At 48.3% G+C, this 19,795-nt stretch overlaps 1 protein-coding gene across 9 annotated transcripts in view; it reads left to right on the forward strand.

Moving 5' to 3' along the window:
* WWC3 (WWC family member 3) overlaps nucleotides 1-19,795 on the forward strand; it is a 130,927-nt gene that overhangs the window by 22,816 nt on the left and 88,316 nt on the right. For 2 of the 9 annotated variants that reach the window (XM_027096564.1, XM_027096568.1), the window contains exons 1-2: nucleotides 7,204-7,327; nucleotides 19,657-19,766. In XM_027096564.1, coding sequence (XP_026952365.1) covers nucleotides 19,751-19,766 — 16 coding nt within the window. In that variant the 5' untranslated portion in view covers nucleotides 7,204-7,327; nucleotides 19,657-19,750. Of the gene's footprint in view, nucleotides 1-7,200; nucleotides 7,328-19,656; nucleotides 19,767-19,795 lie in introns of those variants that run through there. The other 7 variants (XR_003430723.1, XM_027096560.1, XM_027096566.1 and 4 more) reach the window with 5 other exon arrangements.

Below are 19,795 nucleotides of genomic sequence, written 5' to 3' on the forward strand. Positions count from 1 at the left end.
CTGGACCAGTGATTCTTGGGGCTTCCTGCAAAACACCTGGGAAGCTTTCTGAAAACAAACAAACGCAGCCCCTTGGCCCCTAACCATGGGGTTCTGGTAAGCCCCCTTTCCCCCACAAACAAACAACTACCTGGTGAAGCAGTAGTTTAGCTAAGGTGACTGACGACCTGACTGAATGGTTAGGTGTCATCAAAACAGAGAATCCAGCAGCTCCATAAAGGATCAGCCGGCATCAGCTCCCTGCTCCCCTTTCTCCAGAATGTTCTGTGCAGAGCATCACGCTCACTCACAGGATGGCCTGGCCTCCCTGGAGTACCACCAAGACTTGCCATGTCGTCAGGCCTCTCAGGAGGTGACATGTCATCTGCCTGTTTCTCCTGTGCCCATGGTAAGGGCACCTCAGCATTCGTGTGTAAAATGCTGAGCCGTGCGCTTACTGTTTCGTTTTGGTTTCTTCTGATGGAGAGAGCACGATTGGTGCTTGCGTGCGGTGTTTCCGCTTTAATCACGGTAATGTGGAATGTTGCGGTTTTCCACTCTGAAGAAAGTATCGTCAGTCTGTTGTCCCCCTACCTCATGACCCTAATTCCAAAGGAGGCTGAGGGCTTGGCTCAAAACTGAGAAGGTGGGATGGTCGTGGGATGGTTGGTGGAGCTTTCTAGTCGAAGTTCTCATCTGATAGGAGGCTGGGCATGGGGGCAGGGCAGGGCGTGCTCCCTAGAGCTCTCTGTGTCATAGGAGTCTCTTCTTCCGCTGACCTGGCATTGTTTCCCACAGCATCCTGCATCACCCTGGTGGGTCCCTTCTCGCCCCTGGCTTCCCAGGGGCCGAGGCCCTGCCGTGTTCTTCCTTCCTGCACCTTCTGCTGCATTCCGCCCCCTGGCCTCCCCCGCCCATGTCTCCAGCTGGTCGAAAGTGACTTACTTCCATACACACTTTGGCAACAGCGTAGGGACTCCTAAGAACGGGTTTTGATGGGCAGAAAAGCAGAAGAAAAAGGTCACCTCAGAGGGATTCAGTTCCATAGAAGTGCGCATGTTTTATTAAATTCCAAGTTAGGGCACGTGGTATATTTTGCTGCGCAGTATTTATAGGATCATTTTACTTAAGTGCCGCATCACATTCACCCTTAGAAAAAGGCAAAGGAAAGTCTGTTTCGAATAATCTCCTGGTCAGCTGTATGTCTCATGCTTAGCACGTGCTCTGTGTACCAGTTTTAAAAATTGATGACTGTTTTAGAACCACCGTCTCCCTCTGAAAGAGGAGAAACTGACCGTGGGATGAGCGTGACATTTTGCTCTTTACCACATGCAGAAGCATATCGTCGTGAAATGTTTTTAGTGCATGTATTTGGCTGGCAGTTTTCCGTTCTCTCCTCTTTCCCAGACTGTACACTGTCTGGGGCCTGCCCTCATCCCTCGTGTTTCCCAGATCTTTTCTTGCACTTGCCGAGTGGCAATGCCGTCACCCACCCCTGGGCTGAATAAATAATTATTTGATTAGAGTTCTAAAGGTATTTTAAATATTCTAGGTGGAATTCTCAGTTTGAAAAGCAGATGCTGCTTAAAGTAACTGATCCTGTGCTTCCCGTATATAGTTCCTGACTCCTCTCACCTCCTATCTTCCCTCTCTGTGGAGGTGCCCCCGCCCCCCAGGAGCCGGATGACTATTTACCTGTGAGAGCTTCACTTATACGAGTTGGCTCAAGCCAGACTTCAAGTTATAATTACCTAAAGAGCATTTAAATCTACTACTGCTCGTGCTCCCCCACAAATCAATGAGGTCCAGCTTCCGGGGTGAACCCACACGTCCCTGCTGATTCTCCTTGCAGCCAGTGTGGAAACCCACTGTCATACGCACCCCATCTTGTTCACGGTAATGAATGAATATTTGTTGATGATTTCAATCTCATCATAAAACTCGGACACATGAGCCTTGACGTGAGAAACCAGAAACACTGAGGTTTGTAAAGGGGAACGAAAGGTCGAATAGCTAGCTCTAAATGCCGTTGTGTTATTGCTTTGGAGCAGTGACGGGGCCTCAGGGTTTGATGTTCTGCTGAACCTAAAAATCACATATGTTTATGTTGCATCGCTTCCTACTCTGAGCTTCCATCGCTCTCTGTGTGCCCCTCCCATTGAGGGAGTTTGTCAGGTAGTGGCTGTTTGTTATTTATTTGCTCCCTGGCTGAGCTGAATTCCTGGAGGTTAACTCCTGGCACTTGGCATCTCAAATAGCTTTCCTGTAGTGAGTATTGAAACAAATGAATAGCCCTTTACAAATTTCTTAGAGCTTCTCCTAGGGTGGGGTCCCCAAGCTCTCTTATCCTTAGCCAAGATTACCTGCCTGCAACCACGAGCATCGTTTATACCAAGCCTCGTGCCTAGCTCTGCGTGGCAGGAGCTCCCTGTGCGTTCCGTCTGTTGGCTGGGCCATGCTCCAGGAAGGGTTTGCCCACCTCTGCACCTCACCTTGGCGTGGTGACTACAGCCTCAAACACCCACCGGCGCTGGGCCCCCAACCAAACTGCCAGATGTCAGAGGTCACAGGGAGTGGTGGGGACTGGGGCATGCTAGTGAGTGGCCCTTCCTAAGGGGATGGCCCTCATCAGCTTTAGCCGTTTTTGTCTTTGGGGACTCTTATCCCCATGTGCCAGCTCTTCCTATTTCTAAGGGAGTTGGAAATTCAGGTATTTGAAATGAAATCTGCTGAGGTTAAATGTTGGAAATCCACTGGGGTTTTGTTAGAATATCTGAGGGCCGACACTGCAAACCGGATAGAACACAGCTGCAGGCTGAGTTGGCCCTGGGACGGCCTTGGAGTCACGTGCTTCCAGCTCTCACTGTCTGGTTTGCCCTTCTTCTAGACAGAGAGAAGCAGGAATCCGGGGAGAATTCAGTGATGGCCGCACTTGTGCGATGGGATCATGGGGAGAGGAGAGGAGAGGAGGCCGCTTTGGGTTCTGGGTAAACGCTCTCTCATACAAAATGGCTTATTTTCTTTGTATAGACATCCCACAGTCCCCTCCAGCTCTCTACCTACAGTTACTGTTGTGTTTGAGTGTTTTCTGTATCTAGTCTTTTTTCTTTTTGTAAGTAAAGAAACCAAAATGCGGTGATATATCAAGTAATTTTATAGCCACCCTTTCTCCCTGACCAGTAACCAAAGCCCTTCCAAGTTATTCCAGTGTCTTATTAAACACACTTTAAACATTATCCCAGGTAGACCTCACAAGGAGGAGAGTTCTGTTTTGCTGTTTGCTCCCTTGCCCGCAGTGCCTGAGCAGAGCCTGGCGTGTGGTAGGTCCTCAGGGACTAACTATTACATGATTGTTGGTGGGCAGTAATTTATTGGGTCCCATCCTTATTGTTGGCCATTTGGCTTGTTTCCTTTTTCCTGTTATTGTACCTAGTACTGTGATGCCCCTCTTTATACATTAAGCTCTTCACCTGTTTTAGATCATTTTTCATAGGTGTTGCTGTTGGCATTTGGGCTTGGGTGATTCTTCATGGTGGGCTGTCCTGTGCACTGTAGGGTGTTTAGCAGCATCCCTGGCCTCCACTTACCAGACTCAGTAGCACCTCCCCTCCACCCTTGTGACAACCAAAAATGGCTCCAGACACTGCTAGGTGTCCCCGGGAGGCACAGTGGCCCTTGGTTGAGAACCACTGTACTAGTGGGATTAGTGAACCAAAGTGTCAATGTATTTTAAGATTTTAAACCTTAAAATACATGCTGCTCGGAGAAAATACTTCAGTGAGCTGCTGTCCGCTGCCTCTCTCTACCCCATTTCACCCAGCCTCCTTCCCCTGGGAGATCAGCATCCTCCCACTTCCCTGTGACTCTGGAGCAGTGCCGTCCAGTAGAACATTCCGTGATGATGGACATGGTCCATGTCTGCCCTGTCCAGTATGGCAGCCACTAGCCACATACATTTCTTGAGTACTTGAAATGTGGCTAGTGCAGCTGAAGAATGAACGTTTAATTTAATTTTAATTAATTTAACTTTAAATAGCCACATGTGACTAGTGGCTTCCTCAGTGGACAGTGCAGGAAAGCCCCTCTGTGTGGCACCCCCAAATCACCCACCCTTTCTCAAAGTGGCCCTGATGAGAATCAGCTCAATAGCAAGTTTTGAAGTGACTTCTCCTTGGTTGGAGTTTGGTTACTGTTGAGTTCAGCTCCTTCTTTTGTTACCTTCCAGCATCCCAGTTAGTGAGGAAAGCAACCTAAGGAAATAAAGCCTAATTGAGATATGAAGGAACTGGGCTGCCCTCTGGCCCTCTAAGCCTGCCTGGAATGTGTTTGCCTATAAATCCTAAGGGGCCTGATTTGGGAATTCTGACTTGCAGGAGAGACCCAATAGGAGGATGGAGTTTTCCCTTAACTCAATCCGTTTGCTTCCTACTTTTCTAGAAGTTTCTTCCCCACTGGCCTATATAGATGAATTCTTCACCTCTTTATACCTCCCTTTCGCCCTCCATCCTTCTGTCCATCCTTCATCCATCCCTCTGTCCACCTGTCCATCCCTCCATTCTTTTGTTCATCCTTCATCCATCCCTCTGTATATCTTCCCTCCTCCCTCCCTCCTCCCTTCCTCCTCTCTCCCTCCCCTCTCCCTCCCTCCCTCTGTCCCTTCCTCCCTCCGTCCCTCCGTCCCGTCCCTCCCTCCCTTCCTTCTTTCCTTTCTTCCTTCCATTGACCCATCTACTGATCCAACTGTTTATCCGTCTATCCACCCCTTCATCAATCCCTTTGTCCATCCTTCAGTCCATGCATCCCTTCCTCCATCCATCCTTCTCTCTGTCATTCTTCCCTCCATCCTTCCAGCTGTCCCTGTCACTCCATCCCTCCTTCCATCCATCTGATCTCAGTGCACTCCTGCTGTAGGGTCAGGGTCTGTGCCAGGTACTGGGGAGGCAAGACCTCTAGGATCCTTGACTTCGTGATGTGCACAGACTAGTTGGGGCGTCTGAAGGCACTTGCCCTTCGATGAAGATTCAGAGCAGAGTCTTGGGAGCAGGATTGCCTGGGCTCGCGGTGAGGTAGCCTCTGCAGGGAAAGGGGGCTGTGGACGCTTAGAGTGAGAAGATGAGTCAAGGTCACTTCAGGGTTGAGAGCACTGGGCTGGTTTGGGGGAGGATAACAAAGACAGAAGGCCTGCGTCATTGCGGTCTCATTCTCTGCGATTGGGTTGCTGGGCCATGGTGTCCCAAAGCCGGACAGGCAGAGCCCTTTAGTCTTCCTTGGTTTCTGGTCCTGGGAAGAACTCCTTCCTTCACTTGTGTCCCCTGTGCCATCATGAAGCAGACCCCAGGCACATGAGGGGAGCAGTGTTCCAGCGATCGAGGGGCCAGTCCCATTTACCGTAACGGTGCTCTTTGGTGACAGTTCTGAGCTCTGCCCAGGTGGGCTCAGGCGCTGAGTGCTGGTGGCTTGGTCTTGGGGATGTGCACCGACAAGTTTGACAGAACAGATGTATTTCAGAAAAATCGCAGGTTACTTGTTCTAGGTGTTGCTTTCCGTTTTGGACACAGCAGCCAGCGGTCCTGCCCAGCCCAACGACCCCTGCTCCCCCGGCCAGGGCTCCAGGGGGCGCGTGCAGCAGCTGTTGGTGTCCCTGTCAGCAGGGCTGAGGGGACGGTCCCACGGGCCTCCTGGTGGTGGGAGGGACCTCGGGAGAGGGCTGGAGCGTGGGTTCTGAGGGAATGAGCTGGAGCCCAGCCCGCGGCCGTTCTGGGGGCCTGCACGCGCGTTTCAGTGAGGGCACTTGAGAGGCTCGGTGTGGATGTTAATGGCCTTCTAGAGGCTTTAGGGTGCAGAAAGTTCAGCCAGAGTGGCGGGGGCATGCGAGGAAGGAGCCCTGGCGTTGGCGTGCAGATGCTGACCGCTCCGGCTTGTGGCCACGCGGTGGGGAATTTTGAGTCGCTGTTGTCACGCAGTGTACTTACTCAGCTCCTCCAGGTGGGAACCTGGCCTCTTTTCAGTTCTGAAGGAGAGTTTGGGGCTCACTCTTAAGCCACTTCAGGGGGCTGCCCAAGTATTGTTACCCACAGTCCTGCTCTGAGGATGTTTTAAACAATTTTTATGACTTGATATTAAGCAAAGTGACGGAGTCCCTGCGCCAGTGCCTGCAGTTTGGGAGGCAGCTTCCTACGTTACGGGACATCCTCACTCGAGCCAGTAACACCCAGCCTGCCTCGCTCGTGCCTGTGGTCCCCGCCCGAGCTGGCCCGGCAGGGAGGCTGCCGCAGAGGCAGCGATGACCCGTCCTGCCTCCTTGGAGAGTCTCAGGGGAGCCCTGCGTTGTAGAACCTTTACAGTGAGAATGAGTTTCCCGTTGGGCGGACCCATGTTAGTGCAGAGGTGCCTCCCAAGACCTTAAGCTCATCGCCTTCCTGATGTCACATAGAAGGGAACGCAGCAGGGTCCCGGAAATAGCAGAAGTGGTTACTCCTGTTACCCTTCCCAGAGTGTTCAGCTCAGGTGTCCCCTCGCCATCAGCACCGGCCTGGTGAGTGGCTTCACCGCGACTCAAGGACCTGCCCCCGTCACTGAGGCCCAGCGCTCCTCGGGCCTTGACCTTTCCCGCCCAGCCTCTGCTCCCCCTTCCTGCTGTCCACTTTCTCTGTAGCCCGAGGGACCTTCCTCCGAAACAGATCTGATGCCCGCGCGCCCGCCTCCATTCCTCAGGCCTCCCTGCCGGTTGCAAACTGCAGCCTTGCTCTTTGTCAGGCCGGCCGTGCCTTCAGGGGGTGGGGCGGGGGGAGAGGCTTCCTTTCGCCTCACCTGTTCTCACCCCCGCTGCGTGAGGCCTGGGCAGGTCCCTCGTCCTCCCTGGGCAGGTCAGAAGCGGCCTTGGTGCTCCTCTCTCTTGGGCCTTGAACCCACCGCCAGTGAAACCGGCCCTTCCTCCAGGAGCTGTGTGTGCTCTCTCCCTGGTGCCTCTTCCCCTGGGCAGGGAGCTTTGGGAACAGGGTTCCCGAAACTGGACTTCCCGGACAGGCAGCATTTCGTGTATATATGAGGGCAGCATTTTGGGTATATGTGTAAACATGTTTTTCTAGGGAGGAGATCGATGGCTTATCTCAGATTCCCAGAGAGATCCAAGACCTAAAAGAACCGCGAGCACTTGCCATTCCCTGCATCCTTTCCTGGCACGTTTCTTCATCAGAGCTTGATTGGTGTCTGAATGTCTTAGATGTTCAGGCATTTTCCCCTCTGCTTTTGTTCATGGATTCAGATGGCGATATATGCAAAGAGGCGTCTGTAAAGAATGGAATTCTCATGCCCAAAAGAAAACAGATTAAGTGACTGCTAAAAAGTGGTGTGTATGTCTGGGTTTTTTTTGGTGGGGGGAGGTAATTAATACAAAAAAGGGCGGGTGATAAAATCCTTTAGCTCTTACTCTTAGAAGCCTGGCACAGGACTTCTGCAACTGGGAGCAGTACGCAGGAGCGAGCTCGATCTCGGCAGTATTTGCGAAGCTGAAATTGAGATCACAGAGCCGAGTTCTGTGCCGTCTCTGCCGCTGTATGCCTGTGTGCCGCTTGGCTGAAAGGATGGCCAGACCGTTCCGGGTCGCCTCCCCCTGTGATGCCATTTCTAAAGAATGTTATTGTTGGGCCTCTTTGCTCTCCTTGGCCAGTGGTGTTTTCCTCTCGTATTTCAGTTGAACTTTCTTCTTCCGTCAATTGTTACTTTTTCTTTTTTTTCTTTTCCGAATCCTTCCTTAAAACCTCCTCTTTTAATTTTTAAATATCCCTTCCTGTCTGTGATATTCAGTAGTAAATTAAGAACCAAATTTTTATAACACTGTATTTTATTCTTAAAGGAGTATTTTAAGTCTCTCTTCTATTGTTTTGGCCATACTAAAAATAAGAAGATGGCCATTAACTTCCCAAACTGTACTCTTCTCTGAGTAATCATCATTAGCAATTTGTCAGGAGAGTAAGGAGGATAAAAATTATTTAAAAGCGGAACGTGGTGCGTATATGAGTATCCTTATAACAGTAATACAGCATCTTTATTTCCGCTCTTTTCCTCAGGGATGGTGGTTCCTGCCTCACTGGCAGGAACCCTTTCATTTTTGCCTGGAATCCCTCCTCCGAGCTCGATGGGAGTGCAGAGAGCCACTGGTGACCCGAGCAGGCTTCTCCCCCCTGGTCTTGCCACTTCTTAGGTGCCTGTCCCTGAGCTCAGTTTCCTCCTTAGGTAAAGTGGGGGTGGTTATGAGGGACCCACCTTTTTAAAATTGTCGTGCTGATTAAAGAAGTTTCTCCCGTCCCTCTGAGCACAATGCGGGCTTTGCCTGGGGGGTCTGGCGGCTGTGACTGCACACTTTCAGCAGGGTCTGCAAAACCTACAGGTGGTAGGCGGCAGCCCTGTGCATTAAACACGGTGGTTCCTGTGTGACTGGATGCAGCCACCTACAGGTATATCCTGCCTGGAGCGTTGCCTTGCCAATTACTGCTCCGGAAAGTAGGAGACCATTCTGTATCACATGTGCAATGGAAAGAAAAGTGTCATGACATAGTATGTACGTTCTACCCTTGTGAGGTATGATGTGCTCCAGTATTTTCTTTTTAAACCAAAACACTGATTGGGACCTACTCCATCAATTTCACTGCTCACTAATGGGCTGTGGCTGTAGCATGAGAGCGTGACGTAGAGTAACGTGACAGATGAATACAGAGGATTGGGAATGATGGTTTAGAGAATGTTTCAATGTGTCCAGCTATTTGGAAGACGTCCAGGACATTGATCAGCCATGACTTAGAATTTGTGGATCAACATCGCCAGATGTGTGTAACAGTTTGACGTGAGTGAGATGACAGTCACCTACGTCCTTGGATTTTTTTTTCTTCTCCCCAGTTTTTCATATGACTTGGAGTCCTGACATTGTTTCTTCCTACTGTAAATGAAGTACTTATTAGGAATCGCAATGTGTGTGTATTTTTTTAACACAGATTTTAGTAAGGTGTAATTTACATCCCACAAAACTCACCATTTTAGTGTAGTTAAATGAGTTTTAGTAACTGTATGCAGCTGGACCACCATCACCAGGATGTTCGGTTTTAGAACATTTCCATCTGCCGTCCCCCACTTTCCCACTCTGGTCCCTGATAGCCACTGATCTGCTGGTCTGCTTTCTGCCTGTGTATTTTGGAATGCCTGCTTTTCTGGTTCCTCTTTGTAAAAGGCGGGTTCCGGAAGTCACACTGTCCTGGGAGTTGTTGTTTCTCCACCCACCCGTGCTGAGAACCGCATTGGCTGGGGTTCTCCCTGGTGGCTAGTCGGCCTGGTCGGGAGCCCAGGGAGGAGGAGCCATTGGGGTCCATCGGGAGGGGCTAGGTTCTGAGGGCTGCTCTGTGCATGCTTGGGTGGGCGCGGGGACTTGGAGGGCAGCTGCGGAGTATTGGAAGGCCCAGAGCCGACTCTGGGTCTCCTTGCGAGGGCCCTCCAGCCTGCACTGGCTCTCCTTCCTTAGCGCTGTGCATCCAGGATGCCATTCGTAATGCGACAAGCCTGCCTTTCCTATGGCGCTGGTAAACAGATCTCGAGCACCTGTTCCTCCGGTCCCCGAAGAGGAAGCGATGCATCCGTCACACAGCAGCCCACTTTCTTGGATCCAGTCTCTCAAGCCTCAGATCTGCACACCTGCTCATGAGCGTATTCTGTCGAGGCAGAGACGTGTGAGAACAGCTCTAGAACTGCCGTGGACATGTATTTGGTGGCAGGCTCCATTCGCCCTTAATCGGGTCTTGTCTGTGACTCACCCTGTGTGTGCAGCTGAGCACCTACTGGGGTGCGCCCTGGAGCTCTGTGGGGGCAGGTCAGAGCGGGAGGAGATGCCATTCTTGCCCAGAAGGAACAAATGCTACGGGAGATGCGATGTGAACAAATAACCACCTTCTACTTAGAGTTTTAATAACTGTCCCAGGAGGAGAGAGAAAGTGCTGAGGCTGGCCCAAGAAAGGACAGCTTACTTCCTGCTGGGGTGGGCTGGGTCTGGACAGGAGGAATCTGGGCCAAATCTTGGAAGACGCATCAAGATTTGAACAGGAAGGGGGCGGGAGGGAAGCATGGGAAAGGGAGAGAACGCTCCAAGTTTGGGAATAGCTGTTCCCGCGGGGCTTGCTGGGAAGGCGGATGGGCAGCCAGGGGCGGAGGGAAGGGAAACAGTTCCCTGCAGGATGTTTTGTGGTCTTAGAAACCTGACTCTTTCCAGATCCCCACCAGGGACTTGTAGAAGACGGTGTCTCAGGCTGGATGTTTCTTAAGTGGTCTCAGTCTCAGCCCGTGGACTTTGCCGTGGTCCTTCGTAGAATCAGACTGTCAGAGAACGAGTTGAGGTCCCGGAGCTGTGCTGTCCAGCGCGGTAGCCACAGCCAGATGGGCAACTGGGCGCTTGAGATATGCGAGCCCAGCAGGAAGTGAGCTCACAGCGTAAGACACACACCGGCTTTCAGAGACTTCATACCAAAAAAGGATGTCAAATATCTCATTTATAATTTTTATAATCATTACATGTCAAGTTGATAGTATTTTGGATGTACTGTGTTAAATAGAAAATATTATTAAAATAATCTCACCTGTTTATTTTTACCCTTTTAAATGTGGCTACTAGAAAAATTTTTTAAATTAATTAATTAATTTTTGGCTGCGTTGGGTCTTCGTTGCTGCACGCCGGCTTTTTTTAGTTGCCACGAGCGGGGGCTACTCTTCATTGCGGTGCGCGGGCTTCTCACATTCTGGTGGCTTCTCTTGTTGCAGAGCACGGGCTCTAGGGCGTAGGCTTCAGTAGTTGTGGCACGTGGGCTCAGTAGTTGTAGCTCGCAGGCTCTAGAGCGCAGGCTCAGTAGTTGTGGCACATGGGCTTAGTTGCTCTGCGCCATGTGGGATCTTCCTGGACCAGGGCTCGAACCCGTGTCCCCTGCATGGGCAGGCGGATTCTCAACCACTGCGCCACCAGGGAAGCCCTAGAAATTTTTTAGTTAAGTATGTGGTCCTCACTGTAAATATTTCTATTGGACAGCACTGCCCTAGAGAATTCTTTTTGCTAACTGGGCTGAAGTTTGTCTTTATTTTAGTCTAAGTTGTATCATTAGAGCCTATATTTGAGGTGAACAAAGTGTTTTCACTTATCTCAGGATTGTGCACTTGATGGGCTTGATGAGAAATTCTTTTTCTGTCATTTTCAAGGTGGATGACCGTCCTGGGTGAGGTGCTCAGGCAGGTGACTGCGATCGGCTGCCCCTCTGGCTGTGATTTCCTTTGGGTGGTAGACTTGCATCTTGGCCTGTGGGCAGCTTGCTCAGCCCTGCATCCTAGCATCTCAATCCCAGGCTTTTAAACTGTGTTCCACTCGTACAATATTATTCTGCTACATCAGAATAATACTGACATTCCCCCAGTTTTTAGAGGAAAAAACAGCATGGAAGGAAAATGCATGTTTATGGAGTATGTAATAAGTCCCCAAAACCTTGATATTGGTTACAGCCTTTTAGCCCTACCACCCCATAGTAAAGATGAGAAAACTGAGGCACAGCCAGACAGTCATTTGCCCAGGCTCATCCTCACTAGTAAGTGCTTATAGTTGCCTCAGTTGGAAGTTTTTCCTCCCATGATGTTTTTACAAGTTGTTGCAGTGTCTGTCCATTGTCAGCGTGACTCAACAAAACATACACTGTACGACTTTACACTTACTCAGTCACTAGCTCGTGGTCTTTTTCAGGCGTTGTGACTTCGGTTCACCAGTGTCTGAACCCGTGTGAGAACTGGTAGGATCGCTGGTGAGGTGGAGCCCCCAGGAAGTTTGCTGGTCGTCTGAAATACCTACTAGATTGGTTTGCCTTTGGACACTTTATTCTTTGCTGGAGGAAAGAGCATCTTGCCAGAATCCCGCCCCTGTCCACCCTGGACTCTCCCTTCCTGGTGGAAAGGCCCACACTCAGGAAACCATAGTGTAGATGAGAAGTGGACTTTGTCGGTAGAGAATCAGAACAGAGGATGTGGGAGGTCTTCAGGGACATTTCATCACGCTCTGTGGCCTGCTGAACCACCTTTCTCCCTTACTAGGGTGTATCTGCCTAAGGAGAGCTGTTCGAGGGAGGAATGATCCCGTAGCACCTTGGCCTCCTAAGCCCTGTTTTTCTTACAATTTAGGCTTTGCAAGCTCAGTCAAATTCTAGTTTGCCCTCTTCCAGTTGTTCCTTGACTAGTAATTGGCTCCATTGTGGTTTTTATATGATATAAGTTTCTGAAATTGGCCTGATTAGTTTATCAAACAGGTTAATGAAGACCTGTTGTATGTGAGGGCTCTGGCTCTCTAAAAAGACGAATTAGAGAAACAGAATCCTTTTTCTCAAGGAACTCACAGACCAATAGGGGAGGCAGCCATATCAAATGATTACAGAGTGATAAGTGCTGTCACTTATTACAAAGTGTTAAGTGCGCAGGCTTCTCATTGCGGTGACTTCTCTTGTTGCGGAGCATGGGCTCTAGGCGCATGGGCTTCAGTAGTTGTGGCTTGCGGGCTCTAGAGCGCAGGCTCAGTAGTTGTGGCGCACGGGCTTAGTTGCTCCACGGCATGTGGGATCTCCCCGGACCAGGGCTCGAACCCGTGTCCCCTGCATTGGCAGGCGGATTCTTAACCACTGCGTCACCAGGGAAGCACCCAGACTGATAATATGTAATTTAAAAAAAAAATTTCTAAGAAGACAGTCTTTTCACATGGAAACCACAAATGTAATTCAAGAACAATTCTAAGACTCAACACTGAAATCGGGTCACTCATGCTACAGTAATACACTGAAATGTCAATTGCAACGTTTAGACTGAGCTCTAGGTGTGGTTACTCTTTACCCTAAATTCTAGAATTGAGACTAGATGACAATTGCCAAATCAAGTATATGCGTGTTCTATAAATAATAAATGTGATTATTTGAGTGACTTTTCAGGACTAACGTGGCAGGCTTGTGGTGTATTCATTGCTGTTTTAACTTTGCTGTTTTTGTGTAATTTCAGGGAGTTTAGGGACCCACTCCCTGCTAAGTGAGAACCCGGCTCTTGGGTGTCAGTGTGCCACCACTGGAGCTGGAGAAGCACTGGCACAGCAAACAGGGTGTAATTCACCACGTAAATAACCACAAACAGCCGGGCCTGTCCTGGTGGGCTCTGAGACTCGCTGTGAGCCATGCGTGCCAGAAAACGTGAGGGACTCATCATAATTTCTTGAGGATTGGTTTGGAATGAAATTGAGATGAATAGTATCCTAAGCGTATTCCTAAGGGAAATATAGAGATTATCTTGTTCTAGGAGACTGGAAAATGTAGTACAGGCACCATAGGATTACCCTGGCCTCCTTTTGGTAAAGAAAATGTGTTCAGAACCAGCGTTTACACATAGACACAGAGAACAGAGTACTGGTCACCAGAGGGGGAGGGGGTGGGGGGAAGGGCTAAATCAACGCATGTCAACTGTATGGTGATGGATGGAAACTAAATTTTTGGTGGTGAGCACGCTGTAGTGTATGCAGAAGCGGAAATATGTTGTACACAGGAAACATTGTTATCAACCAGTGTTACCTCAATTAAAAAAGAAGCCTCACCATTAGAAAGATTGTGTATCACCCAAATAAATTCATTCGCCTTCATGGATTGAACAAAAAGAATCGGTGCTCATGCTTTGCTCTCTTCTCTCTGCTCTCACCTTCTGCTGCCCACGTGTACTTTTCTGCAATTCAGGGCAGTCAGCGTCAGATATTCCAGCCCCCTGAGCGTGGCCGGGAGGGAGGACATGGCTTTTGAGGCACTGGGCCACCGCCGCCGGCTCCACCCGCTGTCAGCCCTGCAGTCTAAATAAAGGATCTTGCAACGGGGAGGTGATCCTGGATGATCTGGGTGGGCCCAGTGTAATCTCAAGGGTCTTTCTGAGTGGAAGAGGGAGAACCAGAGAGATGGCATCCTGAGAAAGACTCTACCAGCCGTGGCTGGCTTTGAAGATGCAAGAAGCTGCCGCGGATGCCAGTAGTCTATTACAGACACTGGTTTTAGTTCACTGAAATCAATCGGACTTCTGATCTCCGGAGCTGTAAGATGACAAATGTGTTGTTTAACGCCACCAAGTTTGTGGCAATTTGTCACAGCAGCATGAGGAAACTAATAGTGTCTGAAGCAAGTCTGTTGGAGGTTGAGGGGGAAGCAGGAAGGGGAGTGGATGGAGCTGGTCTCCACGCTGTAACTGAAGAGGCTGCACCCAGCCAGCATGACCCCGTGAGGTTGGTCGGATCACCCCCATTTTTTTTTTAATGTTTATTTATTTATTTGGCTGCACCGGGTCTTAGTTGCGGCGTGCAGGATCTTTAGTTGTGGCCTGCATATGGGATCTAGTTCCCTGACCAGGGATTGAACCTGGACCCCCTGCATTGGGAGCGCGGAGTCTTAGCCCCTGGACCACCAGGGAAGTCCCCACCCCCATTTTAAAGATTAGGAAACTGAGGCAGGCCCAGAGAGAGAAGGAATGACTCATGCAAGGTTTCATGGAAGTAAATGGCTCTCTGGGAACTGTTGCTGGCTGAGATGGCCCAGTGCCACTCCTTAAAGAGCCCCGCAGGATGCAGCAGGCAAAAGGGAACAAAAAGAAGCCCGTGTCTGTGTCCTCCAGCATTCTCTCCCTTCTTGTGGACCAATTCTGGTAAGAACGGCCAGCAAACCATATTCATGTCCTCTGCTGAGGCCAAGAAGAGCCGTTTGTGAAGCGGGGAATCTACGGTGGGAAGATCTGTGCGGGGCGGTTGAGGGCAGGGAGAGCTGGCAGCTCCAGGTTGATGTCGCTCAGATAGGAGGAGAACAGTGAGAACTGGCCGCGTGGGGGCCTTCATGTCCCACTGCAGAGCGGACTTTGCTGTGGGAGGACACTGGTGCCCGGCTTCTCAGCTCATTGCACACTTCCCCCACAGCCTGAAAATGCCGGGGAGCTTACGCTGCACTCCCTACCTGCTTGTTCTTTGAAAGTGAAGCACGCTCGTGCCATCCAGATTTGTCCCGAGCCCTTGAACAAATGCATTCAAGATATCCCCAGAGGGTGATGAGAAAGGCCATCTCACTTCACTGGTAGGAGTGTATGCTGATGCTAGAGCACCTTGGCAGTATACATCAGGTGTTTGCTGTGAGCTCATGTCCATGATTTACAAGAAGGAGCAGAAAATTGGAACATACCTAAATAGATGACTGGAGGTGTGCCTGGTAAAAAAGTTACGGTTTACTGCACATGACGGAAGGTTCTAAAATGATAGAAAGCGATGGTGACAGAGACTTAAAGGACATGAGGAAATACACAAATGAAAAAAATTAGTGTGTGAAATTGTATCTAGTATGATGTCAGCTGTGGAAAAATGTAGGAAAATAAGCTAAACCATGAATCCAGGGCTTCTGGATTTTAGGTGATTTTATTTCCTATGCTTTATACTTTACTGTATGAATTTTTTTACGTTGACTTCACAGTAAGGAGAAAAGACCTTCATATCCTTCAACCCCATAAATTTACTTCTGGGAATCTTCCAAAGAAAATAATTGTAAATGCAGAGTTACGAGCTATATGCACAGAGATGTTCCTTTCGTCATAGTTTTTTAAATTGAGATGTAATTCACATATACTATAAAAATCACCATTTAAAGCATGCTGTTTACTAGTTTTTAGTATAATCACAAAGTTGTGCAACCATCATCCACTATCTAATTCCAGAACATTTTTATCACCCCCTAAAGGAAGGCTAACCCTTTAGCAATCACTCCCCATTCTCTCTTTATCTCCAACCCCTGACAACCACTGATCTACCCTCTGTCTCTATGAATTTGCCCGGTCTGGACATTTCTTGTAGATGGATGCATACAACATGTAGCCACTATGTCTGGCTCTGTCACCCAGCACAGTGACTTCAAGGTCCAGCCATACTGTAGCATGTGCCAGTACTTCATTCTTTTTTTGTGGCTGAGTAATATTCCATTGTATGGATAGACCATGTTTTATTTGTCCGTTCATCAGTTGATGGCCCTTAGTTGTTTTCACCTTTTGGCTATGGTGAATAATGCTGCTGTGGACATATGTTTTCGTTTCTCTTAGGTATACACCTAGGTGTAGAATTACTGACCCACATGGAAACTGTGTTTAACTATATATTTGAGAAATTGCTGAACTGCTTTCCAAAGCAGCTCTCATGAATATTTACACTAGTGGAAATTAGGAAATAGTGTAGCTATCAATAGTAGGAAAGTGCTTAGGTAAAACATATTAATCCCCTTAATGAACTGTTTGTAAAAATGCAAGTTATTTATTCTTAGACCGGGTGCTGGGGGTTCAAAGGCAGCTGAGACAGGGTAATTGTTCTCAAGGAGCTTAATCTATTCAGTTGTTCCAGGTGATGTTTACAAATAATTTATAACAAGCGGGGACAGAATACTTAGGCTATAGTGTTAGGCCATCTTGAGTAATTTTTGGAGAGACTCAAGGTATGAATTATTAAGTAAACATGTTACAAACTTAAGTGGAAAAGGCAGGGGAGAAAATTGTGTATACTGTATGATCATGACTATGTCAGAAAAAGACGAATAAAGAGAACATATAGAAAAAAGATGGAGGAAGACACATCAAAATAGGAATAATGGTTGTTTTTGAGTGGTGGTGTGCATGGACACTTCTCTCCTATTTAGGTGTATTTCCTAAACTTTGTGTAATAGAAACAAAAATACCCTGGTGTCTGTGTGTGGTGATCATAGGAAGGAGTTGGTGGGAAAAATCTAGCATCAAGTTTTTGGGGAGATGAGAACTCAAGAGCCTGGACTGGCATACCTGTGGGTGACAGGACAATAAATTTAGATATCCTCGATGCTCTGATTGAAAATCATGCCCAAATTTGTCTGCATACAATGAAGTTACAGCTGTCTGGAAGTCTGGAGCGTGTGTCATCCTGATAAATAGGTGGATGAAGCAGAAGCGCAGCATAGATGTTTCACGGTGTGATGGATGAAGCCAGGGAGTGGGTGTTTCTCCCTGCTGTCAGCTGCTTCCTTTGCTGCCTTCTTCCTGCCCAAGGGCCCCCTGTCCTTGCCTTCTAGTTTACCACTTCTGTCTTTTGGGAGCTGGAAAACTTCTTCATTGAGCCTGTTCGAACTGCCGTCAAGTGAGTAAAAGGTCTCCAAGTGTGAGCCCTGTGGACAGAGGAGATGAACAAAAAGGACTTGATAACTTCTTTTCCTTGCTCGTGGTGCGAGCTGGACTCCGAGAGGCGTGACTCGTCATCTGCTTGCTTCAAAGTACTGATTCTGTGGATGATCATGCAAAGCCCATGCTCTGTTTAGAGAAGTGGAATCAGAGACATACGAATTCTATATCAGGCCAAAATAAAATTTGCCAAAATGGTAGATGTGTCAGTTTATTTTTAGAAGAAAGAGTATGGAAGTGTTATTTTACTTACTTGCGTTGTTTATTGGATAGAAAATTGAAAACTATGAACTTGAAATAGTTTTATAAGAGTTGTGAGTTGTAAAATAAATGAATTGGGCTCAGCAGCGCTAGAAGGTCAGGCTTCCCACATATGTATATATACTTTTTTTTTTTTTTTTTTTTTTGCGGTATGCGGGCCTCTCACTGTTGTGGCCTTTCCTGTTGTGGAGCACAGGCTCCGGACGCGCAGGCTCAGCGGCCATGGCTCACGGGCCCAGTCGCTCCGCGGCATGTGGGATCTTCCCGGACCGGGGCACGAACCCGTGTCCCCTGCATTGGCAGGCGGACTCTCAACCACCGCGTCACCAGGGAAGCCCTATATATATTTTTAATTAATTTATTTTACCTTTAGCTGCGTCGGGTCTTTGTTGCTGCATAGGGCTTTTCTCTAGTTGTGGTGAGCGGGGTCCACTCTTTGTTGCGGTGCGCGGGCTTCTCATCGCCGTGGCTTCTCTTGTTGCAGAGCACAGGCTCTAGGCGCACGGGCTTCAGTAGTTGTGGTGCGCAGTCTTCAGTAGTTGTGGCTCACGGGCTCTAGAGCGCAGGCTCAGCAGTTGTGGCGCATGGGCTTAGTGGCTCCGCGGCATGTGGGATCTTCCCGGACCAGGGCTCGAACCCGTGTCCCCTGCACTGGCAGGCGGATTCTTAACCACCGTGCCACCAGGGAAGCCATTCCCACCTATATTTGTCTACTAAATGAGATCATGTATGTCAGGATGCTTAGAATGTGCCCGCGCTTGGGCATCTTTCTCTAGGCTTATACGTGAATCTAGAATAGCAGAGTTGTGCTCAGGACTCAGTTTATCTTCAGGTAGCATTTGTTGTGGCTTGGCCCCATTCAGGACTTGAGTCACGCACAACAGCCTGCTGTTACCTGTTTGACTTGGAACCACGCCACCACCACACCATTCCTGACCCGTAAAGGAACTGTGCTGCGGACACTGGTGTTTGGGGCTGGGACCGACACTATGCAGTAGGCTCATCTTGTGATGTTGTGGGGTTTTGAGCGCATCGTATTTGAGAGGATTTCCATGGTGTGTTTTACCTTCTGTATATGTATTTCTGTTTTGATATTGACTCTAACTTAAAACCATTGTGTTTAAAACGAAGATGAGTTCAATCAGTGCCGTTCTGATAGTGTTTATCAATTTCTAAAAGCTCCTGGGAGAGACAGAGCTTTGTTGTCGAACCAGTTTGGGGAAATAACATGTTCAAAATTCATACTTGTCTTGTGGGGCTTGGCATTGGTTGTGGTGTCTCACTTTCCTGGGGCCAGAGACTGGAACAGAGATGTGGGAAGACTGAGTTAGTGAAATTTAGGTTATCAGATTCCCATGCATACCAGTCAATGTGCATTTATAGACACAACTGAATAGATAGCTGCCTGGACTCAGACGATTATAGGGGCGGCTTGTTTTATGCCACAGCTGTCTTGTCAATCAGTGTGATCGTGGGGTGTAGGGGCGGGGGAGGTTCTACTTAAACCCATCTGGAAAACCTTTCCTTTATCTATCTGTGTCAAGCCAAGCTTTCCTTGATCAGATTTACTTCAAGGAGGATACTTTGCAGTTTCTGATTCCTTCTGTGTAAAGAATACAGGCAGTATTTAGTAGGCATCTCCTTGTATTGTTACCATGCTTGTTTGGCTTTTTGCCTTTGGTCAGTGGTTAACATTTAACTCCTTCACTTATGACCACTGGTAGATGAAACTTACAAATACATTTTAGATACATTTAAGCTGTAATGTACAGAAACTGAAAGTTGTGAGGGGGGAACATTTGTCAGGGAATGAGAACATAGGTGCTCTCCTGTTGTTGTGGCAGAGCGACATTCCATTGTCATCACCTCATTAAACATACAGCTTGGAAGAAGATGCTTGTTTTACCTGTTCTGTAACTGTCAATATCTGTTTTTGCTGGTATTTAAAGTTGCACTGTGGGATAGTAATGCTTTTAACTGTGAGTGTACTGATACTGTTACTGACGATTATTGAGGCAAAGCCAGTGAGTTAATTTTCCAACCAAATAGTTGGAGCAAAAGCAGTCAATTAGATAATAATTTTGTATTGAAACCGAATTCTACAGTCAATTCAGCAAACTTACATGAAATTGACCTCACTTTCAAATTTGCTTTCATAATTTTATTTTGCAGGATAACAAAGCCATTGACCTTTGCCGACTGTGTTGGGGATGAACTTCCGTTAGGATGGGAAACTGTATATGATAAACAAATTGGAATTTATTACATGGACCACATAAATAGTAAGTACAGTGCCACACTTGAGTTGTTA

This window comes from Aethalodelphis obliquidens, unplaced genomic scaffold (genome assembly GCF_003676395.1).
Source record: "Aethalodelphis obliquidens isolate GAN/ISIS:26980383/991018 unplaced genomic scaffold, ASM367639v1 scaffold104, whole genome shotgun sequence".
Lineage (NCBI taxonomy): Eukaryota > Metazoa > Chordata > Mammalia > Artiodactyla > Delphinidae > Aethalodelphis > Aethalodelphis obliquidens.